General features: G+C 39.1%; 1 protein-coding gene across 5 annotated transcripts in view; it reads left to right on the forward strand.

Moving 5' to 3' along the window:
* osbpl8 (oxysterol binding protein-like 8) overlaps positions 1-14,905 on the forward strand; it is a 52,495-nt gene that overhangs the window by 1,229 nt on the left and 36,361 nt on the right. For 2 of the 5 annotated variants that reach the window (XM_077544290.1, XM_077544291.1), the window contains exons 2-3: positions 3,215-3,263; positions 7,152-7,252. In XM_077544290.1, coding sequence (XP_077400416.1) covers positions 7,202-7,252 — 51 coding nt within the window. In that variant the 5' untranslated portion in view covers positions 3,215-3,263; positions 7,152-7,201. Of the gene's footprint in view, positions 1-3,214; positions 3,264-7,151; positions 7,253-13,013; positions 13,593-14,905 lie in introns of those variants that run through there. The other 3 variants (XM_077544292.1, XM_077544289.1, XM_077544288.1) reach the window with 3 other exon arrangements.

The following is a 14,905-nucleotide window of genomic DNA, read 5'->3' on the forward strand; positions in this document are numbered from 1 at the left end:
AATTCTTAATTGCTAACAAAATGATTCCCTTTGGGATTAATACGCATACTTAATCCAACATGAGTAATGCTTCCATTCACAATTAACACATGTCCCTTGAAATGTTAACAAAATCCTGCATACAGTATATACCACTGGTACATCCCTGATAGATGCCTAGTTTTCATAGAATGACTCAAAACTGGAATGAATAAATTGTATCGATTAATCGGCCAGCCCTAAAAAAAAAAAAAAAAGATGTGGCAGTGTACAGTATATTATACTAGAGCGTTCATCCACATTCCAAATGTCCAATATTGCATCATAAATTGCAAACTCCAATGCTGGATTAACACTGCTGGTACAAGAACGTGTTCCATGTCAATTTCAAGTGGCACATATCCGTGTGGCTGTGTTTTACAATAATACCCTTATTCTTTATGTAAATCAATGGAAGGACCCTTTTGGCGCCAGGCTGTGTACACGCCATGCTCTCTTTCCAGTTCACCCCCACATTTGCATTGTTAATGATTGGTTATTTCGGACTTTCCATGCCAAATTAGCCTTGAGAGCCAACTTACACATTTGCTAGGCAAATGGAGCTTCCATTCTCTTCCCTTCTCGAATGGCACTTTTGGCCTGGTAATAACAAAAAGGCTGCAAGCAGATAGTAATTCCTTTCTGTCAGTCTAATCGTTTTAAAATGTATTTTTTCTGTGGTTAATAATGCCACGCTATCCATTGTGTGTGGCTGTGGCACAGAATATTTGCGGTTCAAGTCGTTTGTGAGACATGATTTCATGATTGTGACGTACATGCAAGAAGCATGATGTTGTTTTTTATGAGCCTTGGGGCAGTCTTTGTCATTTACACGCAATTGCAACCCCCTTTTTGGGGGGTGGAGGGGTGTCAATCATTCACTGTTTTTTTTTTGTTGTCAAATTTTTGCTATTCGAGGCAGAGGTTCACTGTATTGCAAAACCTGCACTAAGTCATCAGAGGTGATGACTGTCACGTTGTCTTGACGTGTCAGTGTATTTCTACTTGAGGAAGTTAACATCAGGGAATTGTATTTATATATCCAAACGGGTTGAATAGATCATCGGCTGGCAAAGTTCACCAGAACCGACCAATATTTGCCAAGCTTATATTGATCCATGACAATTTTGAACGGTTTATATTATAATATAACAGTGGAGTATTTTTTTTTAAGGTTTGCTTTTAAAATAGATTTTTTTGTGTGGCCGCGTCAAAGGCTTTTTACGATTGTCCCAGGCCTTTAATTTAAGTGTTCAACCCGATCACGCCCCGATTGGAGACGTAGCAGTCTTACTCTGCCCAGACGCATGGCCATGCATCAAATCAGTCTTAATCCTGAGAAAGTGTCAGGGGTTGAACTCATTCCCATGGCATAGTATGGCTTTGCATGGAGCTGTGGCGGCAGGTTTAGCAGTTGACCGCACCTAGCTTTGTGGAAAGTATGCGTCACGCACTGCAGACAATTGGAGTTTGCTCATAGTTGGATATTTTTAATTAAAGTGACTGCAAAAGCATTACGATAGGCATATGTTCCTGATTGGAAGATCATCACCAAGGAGTGTGGGGTGGGGGTTTGGGGGTCGAGACTTATATGCTTCAGTGTTTCCCACACCATCTTAATACTTGGGCGGGCCACCCAAGTAAACTGGCCGCCACCTAAGAAGTTTGCAAGAAAATGTAACAAAAATATATATGTAAAACAAAATCTATCTATATATATATATATATGTAAAAAAAAATAAAAATAAAAATATATATATATATATATATATATGTAAAAAAATAAAAATAAAAATAGGGGCACGACCGGATATACCATACGTTAGATATGACAGCCTTATTTACATAATACAAAATAAGTGCAAAAAATATGGTATCACTGAGTAATGTGTTATCAACATTTTTAGTCTGAAAATTTACTAGAATGCATTATATGAAATGAAAAATGGCCAAAATATTTTCCTAACCCTAACCCTAAAACAACCGCCCCACAACTCAACCTCCGACTACAGCATACCTGCAGTTCTCTACGGATTAAGTATTTTTAGTATTGACAACCTGTGACTGTGCAATCTCTCCTCCATTTTAGAGCAAGATCTGGAGTCCACCTGCAAGTGATTGACATTGAAAATTGAAGTTTTGTATGCATTTTTAGAGTCCGAAGCTGATACCGACTTTTGGCCGAAAAAATACAGATTACCAATTAATCTGATGATTATTTTTGAAAAATATATATATTGAGTACAGAAGAAAGTTACAATTGACTCCTATTAAAATAACTCGTTTTTCATACATTGGGAAGAATTTGTGCCTTTGCGTAGTGTTATCTTACCTGTGGGTATGCGTTCCCACAGCATTTGTGTGTGAATATTCGTTATTTGAAGGAAAAACACTCTTGAAGTCGATGCTAACTTTTCGTTAGCATTTGAATGGGACCCTCCCTTCACTTTTACCATTAGCGCTTGGCTAGCGATGTTTTAAAAACGAAGCATGTGTTGTATTTAAATGTACAGTGGATGTAATTCTTATTGTCGTGTGTTTAGTTTTACAGTTAACTAACTGGGATGTCATTAAACAGCTTAAAGAACGCTTTGGGACAGCAGAATAAACAGAATAACAACTACCACACTTACTAGTTGCTAATTCTACGCAAGCAAAATGGCGCATTCAGGGTACTTTCAAAGCGTTGGAAATTCCAGTTTTCTTTGATTATAACGTTTTAAGGGGAAAATAATCGGCCATTCGGCCGAATTCGCCAATTGTTTTGGCAGATGTTTGAAGGGCAATAATCGTTCGATTATAATCGGCGGCCGATTAATCGGTCGGGCCCTAATTAACAGTGGTTTGTTGTTGGTAATGGAAAGATCCTCATCAAGATACATATTATTTGCTCTCACTTTTTGACTACTTACTACTAGGGCTGGGTTTAAAGGATTGAAAAATCTATATTGGATCGTTTTTCCTTTTCGAGCCTGATATTGATTCATAAAACCATGAATACAGTAGATGTAAACGCAAGAACATGCACACGCACAGACAAACTCACATACTGGGGGGGGGGGCGCTCTCTGCTTGTCTCCTGCAGACGCTGGCAGCCCTGCAGCACCAGCCTACATTTTATAGGAGGCGGGCGAAAATATGGTGATGTCATCTCAATCTCTCTCTCTCTCTTTCTGTCTCCTTTTCCGCCTTCCAGGGTCTGTGTTGTGAATACTATGATGCTTCTGCTGCCCAAGCTGCATGAGGTAGGTTTCCTCACTCTCTTGCACACGTGCAGGCTGCGTTCACTGTACTCTGGCATGTGATGGAATTTGTCAGTTGTTTTGTGTAGAAACCCCTCTAAGGAAGTTACTCCACAGTTTGTTTAGCACTAATGCTAACAGATGCTAATGAGTTTGTTGAGTCCAACACTCACATCACCTGAAACCTTTACACTTTTCACCTTTTTAACAATTCAAAGATAAAGGGGGTACATCTTAAGGTGGCACGTGCCAACATCTGTCGGCACCTGTGTTCCTCTCTCTCGCGATCGCTTCTCGCGTTACGTAAGAGGTATCGCTCCCTCTCGCGCGCGCGCACACACACTGAAGCATTCAAATCAGGCAGCGTGCGTCAACACATTTTCACAGCACGTCTTTGTAGTAGCTTGTGTTGCTGTCCTCTAAATGTCCACAGTCACGGCTAAAAAAGCTGCTGCATTGTTTTGCCGCTAAGAGGATTTGAACACGCGTTTGAGGTCATCACAGTCTCCTTGACACCTCGCGGGGTTCTCTCCTTCGGTCCTTGTCATTTGGCTCATCAGCATTCCCATCCACACGTCATGCCGGCGGATCGGATGGTTGGAGAGTTGCTCTCTTAAGCATTGTGTGATTTGGGATATCACAAGGTGACGCTCTTTTGACGAGCATAAACTATCGATGCGTAGTTATAATGGAGTCACAGTCATTTGGGAAAAACTGTCACATTGCGTTTATTGATATTACAGTGAGGCCAATTGTTGTAGTACTTGCCCAACAATTTGATTTATGGTTATTTCATGATTGGGCAATTTTTTTTTGTGTGAAAGTACGTGATCAGCATGCTGTATGCCTTTTTTTTTTTTTTGCAGATCACAAAAACAATCACTCACAATATATACATTGAAGTGTGTGCTAGAGATTTGCCTGTGTGCAGTGTGGCTTCCCCTCACACAGTCTTTAATGCTGCACGGGAAATTGGGATGGACTCATTTATTTATTTGTAATTCATCGGAAAAATGATTGCCAGAATAGTTGATTATTCAAATAATTGTTACTGAGCAGCTCTAAATTGAAAAAAAAAAAAAAAAAGGCGCAGCTAATCGATGTGATTAGAATCTGTATCGGCCGATCTCACTAACGGATGATCGGAATTGGCAGCATAAAAAACCCTGATTGGAACACTTCTAATGTAACGTAGTCACTAGTCGGGTTTCCATCCAATTGTTTCGAATTTTTTAAGCGAATTTACTGAAAATGTGCAAAACGGACATGCGACATATGCCAGTTTCCATCTGTTCTTTTTTTGTGACTATTGAGAGGGGACTCCGCCGCTGTAGGTGGCAGTATACACCATAGATATGTGATCCACCAATAATTTAAAAGAAGAAGAAGAAGAACAGGAAGTGACTGCGACGATGTCGTATGAGTTTACTTTTGTAATTATTGATAAACCGTCGCGTTTCTTTGCTGTTTTTCATCTAAAATAGCATTAATATTCACTTCTTTAATTAATTCCAAAAAGATTTCTGTTTCGTCCCCCCCAAACATACCTTACTTTATCGTCCGAAATGATTTGGGACTACTACAAATCTAGCCAGAATTTCTAGCGAAAATTCGAATAAAAATGGGTTGATGGAAACCCAACTACTGTACAGCATGTATGACGGACATTTTAGGGTACTGTCCATTCAAAAGTCCTTACCACGGAGCCATTAAACTCATTCACTGCCATTGACGGCTATAGACGTAAAAAAATAAATAATTTGAACTATTTCTATTAGTATAACATTTTTTCCCACTTTTGTGTGAAAAAGTGTGAAAACCTATAAAAAATGTTTTTGTACATTTAGAACAGATATAAAATTTGTGATTAATCTTGAGTTAACTTGTGAAGTCATGCGATTAATTACAATTAAAAATTGTAATCGCCTGACGTGATTAAAAAAAATAAAATGAGAAAAGATTATTAAAAATTAGGGGTGCCAGATGCCCCTAATTTTTAATAATTTTTTATAAATTTTAATAAAAAAAAAGTTTAAATAAACTTTTCTTTAAAAAGAAAAAGAAAAGATTATTTAAAAAAAAAAAAGAAAGAAGAAAAGATTATTAAAAATTCGGGGCGTCAAGCGATTACAATTTTTAATCGTAATTAATTAAATGACTCATAACTCACAATTAAGCACAAATTGTATACCTGTTCTAAATGTATTATAAAAAAAATTCTAGGTTTTCATACTCTTGTTAACAAAAGTGGGGGAAAAAAATGTTAAACTAATAGAAATAGTTCAAATGAATTTTTGACTCTCTCTTTGGATTCTAACTTCCCTGACCTACATGGACTGTTGCATTTACTTGATTTAATTGGACCAACCAATGTAAATTGCCTGTTACCGGCTTCTCTTGTTTTTTCAACATAATAAATATTTTGGAGAAAGAATATGTATCAAACATGTATCTATCTATCATTTCAAGTGCTTGTTTATACAATTTTCTCAGTGCTTTCATTGCACTGTGTATTAGCTTGACCACATTAATTAAGATTTCCCTGGAATAGTGGAATCATGTCGAATAATGTGACAAAAGAACTCAGTTGAATCTGAGTTTGTTTTATAATAAAAGCCTGGTGTTCAAAAATAGTATCAGTTCATTCTACAGTCTACACCAATTTCACTTTCACATCCCTGCGGCCCCAAAAGGTGTACATTAAAAGCAGAGTAGTTCATTTGTCATTTTTAATGTACTGTTATAATTAGGGGTGTGAATTGCCTGGTACCTGGCGATTCGATTCGTATCACGATTCATAGGTCACAATTCGATTCGATACTGATTAATCCCGATGCGAAACTATAAATTATTACTATTTTTTTTTTTTTTTACTCAAATTTAGAAAATACTAATCAGTAAACTTGTACATGTACACTGTAAGATTTGTATGAAAATGTATTTATTTATCTGAAAATTCAGGCTTATGACTGAGCCACTGCATTTAGCAAACAGGTTGCAATATGTTTCATGTTTGAACAGCACTGAAATTAAATACTAAGACTTAATGTTCCATTAATATAACATTCTTCCATGCTTAATGTGTGAATCCTAACCCTAAGTAAGACGTTTTGTTGAATATTCCCATAAAAAAATGATGTTTAAAAATCGATTCGGCCGCATATCAAAATCGATTCGAGAGTTGCGCGCTGTAATATCGCGATATATTGTCGAATCGATTTTTTCTAACACCCCTAGTCATAATATCAATACAAAATACCAATTGTGTTGTTTAAAAAAAAAATATATATATATTATTATCTGTGTAGATTCTCACTCAGTCATCCAAGTCCTGGTAATGCACAAGGGTTGAATCGAGGCAACTGGACTAAATGTGTCTCCCCCTCCCCCTTTTGTTTTCTGAAAATAACTCGGGGAATTATCAGTTCTGTTTATTTCTATTGCGCAAGATGGCGGTTATCATGAATAACTTGAAAGGATCACATTGCTGCATGTGACCAAGACCTGCACACGTCTTGTACAGAAGTCAAGTATGCATTAGAGCGCAACTTTGTCTGTCGAACTTTAGGCGCAACGTGAGCCCGTTTGACACAAATTGCCTTGCGTAAATCTTCGCCAGGTCCACTGAATGGGTTTAGTGGCGTCCAGAGGTAACCATCCCCCGGATAATAGACACGGGTTCAAAACAATGACATGCCTCAATGCTTCTATAGGGGAAAGAGCTGAAGGCAAATGGAAAGCAAATTCAGAATTTAACAGCTGACAGATTGGCAGTTCTTAGAAATGTTGTTTATAGGTGGACTGAGTGAGGGAAATCTACACGTCGACAGTGGCTGTTGTAATCATTTCCTGCAGCGGTAACCCTTTTGTATTGCCTCACTCTCCTGACAGATATGCACTTATCTGAGCCGCGCTGACAGGCCCCCCAGCTCCGCTTAAACATGACCATGAAGTCTTCTTCTGAGTCCCAACAGGAGACCGAGACCACTTTGGTGAGTTGATACGCGTTCCATGTTATCATGTACGGTGCATTTGACAAATGAGAACACTTTTAAAGATTTGATTGAGGCGATAGGAACGGGAACATTAAGTATTCAGGGTAGGCATGATGAGTTGGGGATGGAAATAATAATGCACAAGTTTAATGGCCAACCTAATTCATACAGTAGACATGCCTGTTGAACTGCCTGTTGACAGTGAAGATTTCCCCCAACAACCATTTTTTTTTTAATCAAATGTTGTGTATCTGCTGTCGTTCTTCACTGATGAGACATTGTTTCCAGAAGTACATTTGATTAGCCATAATGATTACTTGAAAGTGCTTGCAGCCATGTCAGCCTGGTAGACAGTAAAATGGCCGCATGCACAGCATATTGAGAAAGCAAGAAATTAGGGGTGTGGCAAAAAATCGATTCTCATAAGAATCGCGATTCTCATTCAGTACGATTCAGAATTGATTTTATTGAAATTATTTTATACTGTCTTGCCTTTGTCTGTGTGTGCCTTTATTTGGAGCGCTGTTCATGTTGTACCCGGTTTGGCCACTGAGGGGCAGTGTGGTTCCACGCGGTCTGATACGCCGTTAAGTTGTAGCCACATTAGAGAGTAGAAGGAAAAAGTCACGATCAAGTTATGCCGATAAAAGTTTTTTTTTTTTCCAGCGTGGAGCCATTCTTTTGAGTGATAAAAGTGCCGCGAGTAGCGCGCTAATTAGCATTAGCGAGTCAGACTGGAGTAGATCATTACGATTCCTTTCACATCTATAGATTGAAGCAAAAATCATTGTCAATACAAAAATCTTTCTTAATCGAAAATTGACTCCGAATCGAACCGCAGACCCAAAAATCGGAATCGAATCGTGAGACATTCAAAGATTCTCACCCCTACAAGAAACGCAGTTCTGCGGAGGACTGTGCTTCTTAATTATTATTTTTTCCGGTTGCTCCTTCAAAACATAGTCTTTGGTGTTCACATCCATTTCCTTTGTCTTGGTTCAAACAAACATGTAAATAGTGTACACTTTCGCAATAATGCTTCCTTTTATGTTCAAATATCTCAATTTTTGTGCAAACATTGCGGTAATTCTGAGCCACTACTGGGTCGGCCGTCGTCTCGATCACGTGTTTCTCCCAGACCGTTATTTATGAACACGCATACATAACTCACAATCTATTCCAAGCGCTTCCGTAAAGTCTCTTAATGTACTGATGGGAGCTCCAGTCAGCACCGACGCATTAAAGTGCCACTTCCTTTCTTTCGGCTCCCAGGTTTGCCGTTCCGTCCTTTCATTTCACCTCCACCGCGTAATCCCCTGTAGCTTTTTTTTGTGAGCGAGTAAGTGGGAGTGCAATTATAATTGCAGATAACATCACTGCATCTCTCTCTCTCTCTCTCTCTCTCTCTCTCAAACCATCACACAAAAAGATACACAGTGGGATTATTAGGGTGCAGTCTCAAAAGTCCTTCGCCCTTGCCTTGAGTTTCTCAGCGTGGCATGAAGAAAGACCCTCTTTCAGTATGCACACAATTAAGCCGCTAATGACTAAAGGCTTGTGAAAGTCTTATCGGCAATGAACTGTTCCTTTTGACTGCTAACCTTTTAGAGAATTTTTTTATCAGATTGCCCAGGGAAGCCGTATGTAAAAGAGATGAGAGCCCATCCTGTTTTGTGGTAGACATCTTGTACAAATTCCACATAATAAATAAATGCCTTACCATTACTATTAGATGCGAATGCAGTTGAGTTATTTAAGGCCTCTACGGCCACTAAATGGGGAAATATGGTACAATGTATTGTTTTTTTTTTGTTAAGGTACTGATATGTGTCCTTTTAGGGGGGGTTAAAAAAAATCGATTCAGCAATATATCGCGATATTACAGCGCGCAATTCTTGTATCGATTCAATATGCAGCCGAATCAATGTTTAAACGTACATTTTTTAGGGAAATATTCAACAAAATGTTTTGCTTGGGGTTAGGGTTCACACTTTAAGCATGGAAGAATGTTATTTAAGTGGAGCATTAAGCCTTAATATTTTATTTCAATGCTGTTCAAATATGAAACAGATTGCAACCTGTTTGTTACCTCATTTACTCCCAGCCATCGTCACTGAAGAAATCCCCTTCACTCCCGGCTGTTTTACCGGATTTTGACTGATTTTGCGAGGGCCACAGAATATTGTGTTCTGTTGCTATAAATCTATTAAGAAGTGTGAGTAAATTAGCTTTTTTTCCAACACGGCCCTGGTTGATCTCATTTGCTCTGCTGCCACCCGCTGGCCGTTTGTGCCATAACTACCATTTCTTCAACCGTTCTTTGCAGTTGAGAGGCTGCATCAAAGCCTAATGTATGCGCTAGCATCAAAAAACATATAAATACGTCTTTGGGACACTTAAAACATAATTTTTGCAATAATCAACGTAGAGATTCGTATCGAGATAAATCGGTCTCGTATCAAATCGTGATACAGGTCAAATTGCCAGGTACTAGGCAATTCACACCCCCAGTATCTTTTGTGTGCCAATAGCCTCGCTAGCATTTGGGTTGTGTGTCATGTGTGTGAAAACACTGGAATGAGCAAATAATCAAGACTTGATGTTTTATTTTTGCTATAGTTTAGTTTCCATTATTAGTCTTAGGGTTAGCATTGGCATGAGCATTGAACCCTGATATTATTTGCCATCTTGCCTCTACTGTGAATAATGTAAACACACCTAAGACACCTTTGAAATGAAACCCTCCCGCTAATTTTAGCTCAACTACTACAAATGAGTTCTAAATGCCAGATCGAGGCTCAGACACTCTTTCTTCTCAGGAGCAAAAATGTCAGCTTGCCTGTCAGGAATGAGCTAACCTTGGAAGGAAGAAAAAAAAAAGAAAAAAAACGGCAAAGGTGAAAATAAGCTCCAGGCGAGAGTAAGAAAAAAAAAAGTTTCTTCAGCTTTTTGCTGCTTGCAGGGCCAACATAACAGCCATGGTTGTTGGGAAATATTGATTCAAATAAAGTAAATGAATTGAAGTACGGGTGGGGTTGGGTTTGAATTTAACTACCTTGGCAGTCCTTCCCTGACAGTGTTAGACTTTTAGTGCTGAGTTTCTGGCTGAGCTTGAGACCAGCAATCATTACACCACGGATTTATTGACGCCGCCATGAGAAGGATTGGCGCAAAGATTCTGTCATTGGTGCAAAAGGCATGCATGTGTGCTCCGACTAAAAAGGCAGCCATTAAAACGTCACTTTTACCGAAAGACCTATTTGAAGCTGTCAGGATAATTAAAAATACATTAAGCCCCCGTCTTTACCGCTGTGTAGCAGACAGGGGGCCGACTTAGGTAATTCACAAAGTAAACATGGTGGGAGCCTTGATTGCGTAAGCATTGTATATTATTGATCACTTAAATTGGCTTCAGCCATTATAAAGGTTGCCATTTACCAGGGACGTGTCACATTTTAGAGATTTAAAAATGTTTGTCACATAGTGACTGTGCATGTGTACATTGAACCCATACAGACGCCAAAGAGGAGGGGAAGAACAAACAACTACATCATGTTTAATGTCCACTAGCTCAATGCTAACACTATGCATAAATGTGCTAGACAGGCTAATGAATAGCATTTTGTTTTTTTGAAATTAGATTGCACACGTTATGATTTGTGTATATCATGCTTAGGTTTGTTGTTTTGGCTTTGTGGCCTGTCTTGCTCGTTAGGTTTTGTTTGCACCTGTACTCGTCATCCAATCATCTCCCCCAGCCACTTGTGTCTTGCCCAGGTGTCTCTTGTTGTCTCGTCAGTTGGCTTGAATTTAGGCCCCGTTCCACACAAAAAAGGCAGTTTCAATGTATCCTCACAAGTTTCTTACCGTTTAGCCTGTTCGTCCACACAATGGCGCGGTTTTGGAGCTTGAAAGCGATCACTTTTGAAACCGGGCTAGAAAGATTTTGCCCCGTACGCGTCCGTCTGAACACCATATGCAGAATACTCCTCCAGTGATTACGTAATGGTCGCGCAGCTCGATGACGACGCATTGTCGCAGTTTGATGACGTATGTTCCAATTCTCCAAAAATCGCCTGTCTTTCAACAACAATGGCGGATAGCCGTGTTGTAGTCGTTTTGCGCAGTCTCCTTAGCTTGCTTATGCTTTTGCAGCAAAATATTTTGCTTCTTCATTCCCACGTTCAACAAGCGGCGTTGTACTTCAATCACCCGCCATTGTCACTTCTCTTGCGTTCGTCTTCTTCATGTTGTTTTGATACATGAAAAGACATGTTTGTTCTGTAAATTGCAATTAAGTTAGAAAAAAATGTTCTTTATTTATTTATTTTATTATATATATTTTTTTTCTGGAGAGCTCAGTATTGTTCATTCGGTAATTTTACCGATTTGACATCATCATCATTGCTCTCTTTTTTAAAAATTTTTAATATATTTTTTTTATTATTATTTTATTTTGTATGTGGGTGTGTGCGTGCGTGAGTGTGTATTCATTAGTTCACCTAAAACCTATTTAAAAAATGCCATACCGTTCACCTAAACCGAACACTTCAGAACCCAGCCAGAGCCGTGAGGCCGTCAGGAGACCCGAGGAAGGACCAAAGAAAAAGAAAGGAAAGTGAAAAAAAGTGTTCTGATTCTTCTTCTACGCTTTAACTCCCTGTGACTGCGCTACAGCGCCACTCCAGACTTGGCGTATACATTACAGCCGTTAAACGTCCTCAGCGTCTTCTTTTGGACACACGCAAGTCTTGAAATGCTTCCGTGTGTATGAGATTTGTTTGAGGAACGAAGCCAGCTTTGCTTCCGTCTGGACGGGGGCCTTAGTTTCCTGGTTTTGTTAAGTCTTGGTTGGATCATTGTCGCTGTCACCACTTTTGTGTTTTGTTGTTACTTTTGAGTTTTGGTGTTTTCAGAACTTTGTTTTTTTTGTATTTAGAGTTTCACCGAGTATTCGTTAGTGTTTTTGTTAATAAATTGTTTTCAGTATTCTGTGCATTTCTGCCGTGGTTCTCCTTCCTCCCTGCATTTGGGTCCTCCACCCCACGGCAGTTTTTTTTTTTTGCCGCTGCGTGTGCAATCATTGGGCTGGCTCACGTCAAGTCGCATGTCGTGTCACCGCCGCAACCCGATCTGTTGTGTAAATAGCACAGCAAGCAAATGTTTATCAACACCCACAACCCTGCTGAAAATATTACAGCCAAGCTAGCCTGACCCCAACTACTGTATGTTTCCAACTTTTTATCAGAGGCAGCATTCTTCTGTTTACTAATACTTTGTGTCAAAGCTACTACATTTTCCCACCCACCATTAACTCTTTCACTGCCACTGACGTTTAAAGACGTCAAGTAAAAACCTACGGAGAGCTGCCAATGACGTCAAAAGACGTCATCCAAATTTTTCACGTTTCACAAAAAGCTCTTTTTCTCCGCTTTTTGTTTCAAAACAGCATTTCGGTGAAACTAACCATTTTCTATTGTTGATTACTGAAGAACGGAATAAGGTAGAAACAAACTTTTTTTTCTGATGAAAGATGAGAGTCCAATCTTTCATTTGGTAGTGTGTGTGTTTCCATAGTCCAAACACAACATTTTCTGTGGACCTTGAAAGATCAGTCAAAATGCTTAAATCGGCTGGCACTGGCGACATCCCGTTTCTGAAAACGTCTGGCAGACAAAGAGTTAACATTTTGTGACAATTTAATGTTTAGCTACATTTTTTTATGCCGTTAAAACGTTTGGACCGGCGAACACTAGCAGAGTGCATTTAAGCTTGCGTTTATTGCTTCCACGATAACCGCCGCTGGGTGGCCGTGCACGTGGGCTGATGCGCTCGCTTAGCTTTATTGGCGCAGAAGGGCTTCAGTCAACACGAGCGCGAGAAGGCTGCCCCTCAAGACTCATAAGCGCTCCAATAACCGCCTCTATACACAAGACAGCGTCCCGATTGTGGCTTCCACTTGTATAAAAACGCCCACTTCCTTGTTCCTGTGGCCGAGCGAGCGGCGCTCTGATGATTTGTACGGTATGATGTTTCCCCCCCCACCTTTGCGAAAAAAGGAGAGTCAGAGGCTGGTTTGTGATGTCATAAAGAATCCAATTAATAGAAGTACAGCAACAGAGCGCCCAGTGGCGGTTGTGTTAAAAGCGCAAGACGAAGGTGGGGTGAGGCAACAAACAAACACAGAAGGACGTTTAGTGAAGGAGAGGGGGAATAAATGAGTGAGGCTGCCTGCCTTGTCTCCTCCCTTCAGTTGAGGACGGCTCCGAGCTTGGTCGTAACACGCCGCCGCCGACGCAGCAGCAGCAGCAGCGGCAAGCCCACCTCCCTCCATACGGTATGCATTTCTCTTATCCGCCTCCGCGAGGGGGCCTTGGACAAAGTAGCAAACAGGAAACGGAGTGACGGGTGTGTGAGACTGTTAGGCGCACTTGAGTGATGCAAGGCTGTGCCGTGTAGAATTGTAGTCTGCTGTGAGACCTTATAGCTGTTCTTAGACCTCTCACTTCGAATGTTTGGTTTGTTGCTGGTAGCTTTGTAATGCAGTGAACACAGCTGTGCATATAAGTGTAGTAATCCTGCTGCTGCAAGGTCCTGACCAATAAATTGACCCCATCAAGGTTGTTGGCAGACGGGATGTTACTTAGGTCGCTTGACAGCTAAGGAACCGTCCCTTTCCAGTTACGGATATTAACTCATTCACTGCCATTGACGGCTATAGACGTAAAAAATTCATTTGAACTATTTTTATTATTATAGTTTAACATTTTTTTGTATGAAAACCTAGATTTATTTTGTACATTTAGAACAGATACGCCCCTAATTAAAAAAAAATAAAAAATTAAAATTATTATTATTATTCTCCTGAAAAAATAAATAAATAAATAAATAAATAAATAAATAAATAAATATATTTTTTTTTATTTACAATTTTTGTTGCCTCCGCCCCAGTTCGGCATTGTTGGCTGACGCATGGAAAAATGGGCAATAGAAAGCAGACAGGAGTTTAGAACATTCTGACAAGATTTCTTGGGATATGATTGTCGGTTGACTTCCAAATAGTTTAATCTCAAACCAAACTTCCCCCTTGAGATTGCTTCAAACATAACAGGTTACTCATACATAAGATGAAGAGAAGAATCGAACTCTAAATACAACTAAAAAAAGTAAACTACTCAGCAAGTTTATTGTAAGATTAACTCATTCACTGCCATTGACGGCTATAGACGTCCAAAAATTATTTGATCTATTTCTATTAGTTTAACATTTTTTCCCACTTTTGTAACAAGAGTTATGAAAACCAAATTTTTTTTAATTGTATTGGAACAGATATAAAATTTGTGATTAATCGCGAGTTAACTAGTGAAGTCATACGATTAATTACGATTAAAAATTGTTAGCGAATGATGCCCCTCATTTTTAATAATGTTTTCTTTAAAAAAGAAAAAAAAATAATTTTAAAATGTTTGATATTTTTTTAATAAGATTTTTTTTTTTTTGATTACGGGCGTCGAGCGATTACAATTTTTAAACATAATTAATCACATGACTTCACAAGTTAACTCTCGATTTAAAAAAATGTAAATAATAAAAAATATATATTTTACATTTTTTTAAGAAAAAATTATTTAAAATTAGAGGCGTCGGTAA

This window comes from Vanacampus margaritifer, chromosome 15 (assembly GCF_051991255.1).
Source record: "Vanacampus margaritifer isolate UIUO_Vmar chromosome 15, RoL_Vmar_1.0, whole genome shotgun sequence".
Taxonomy (NCBI): Eukaryota; Metazoa; Chordata; class Actinopteri; order Syngnathiformes; family Syngnathidae; genus Vanacampus; species Vanacampus margaritifer.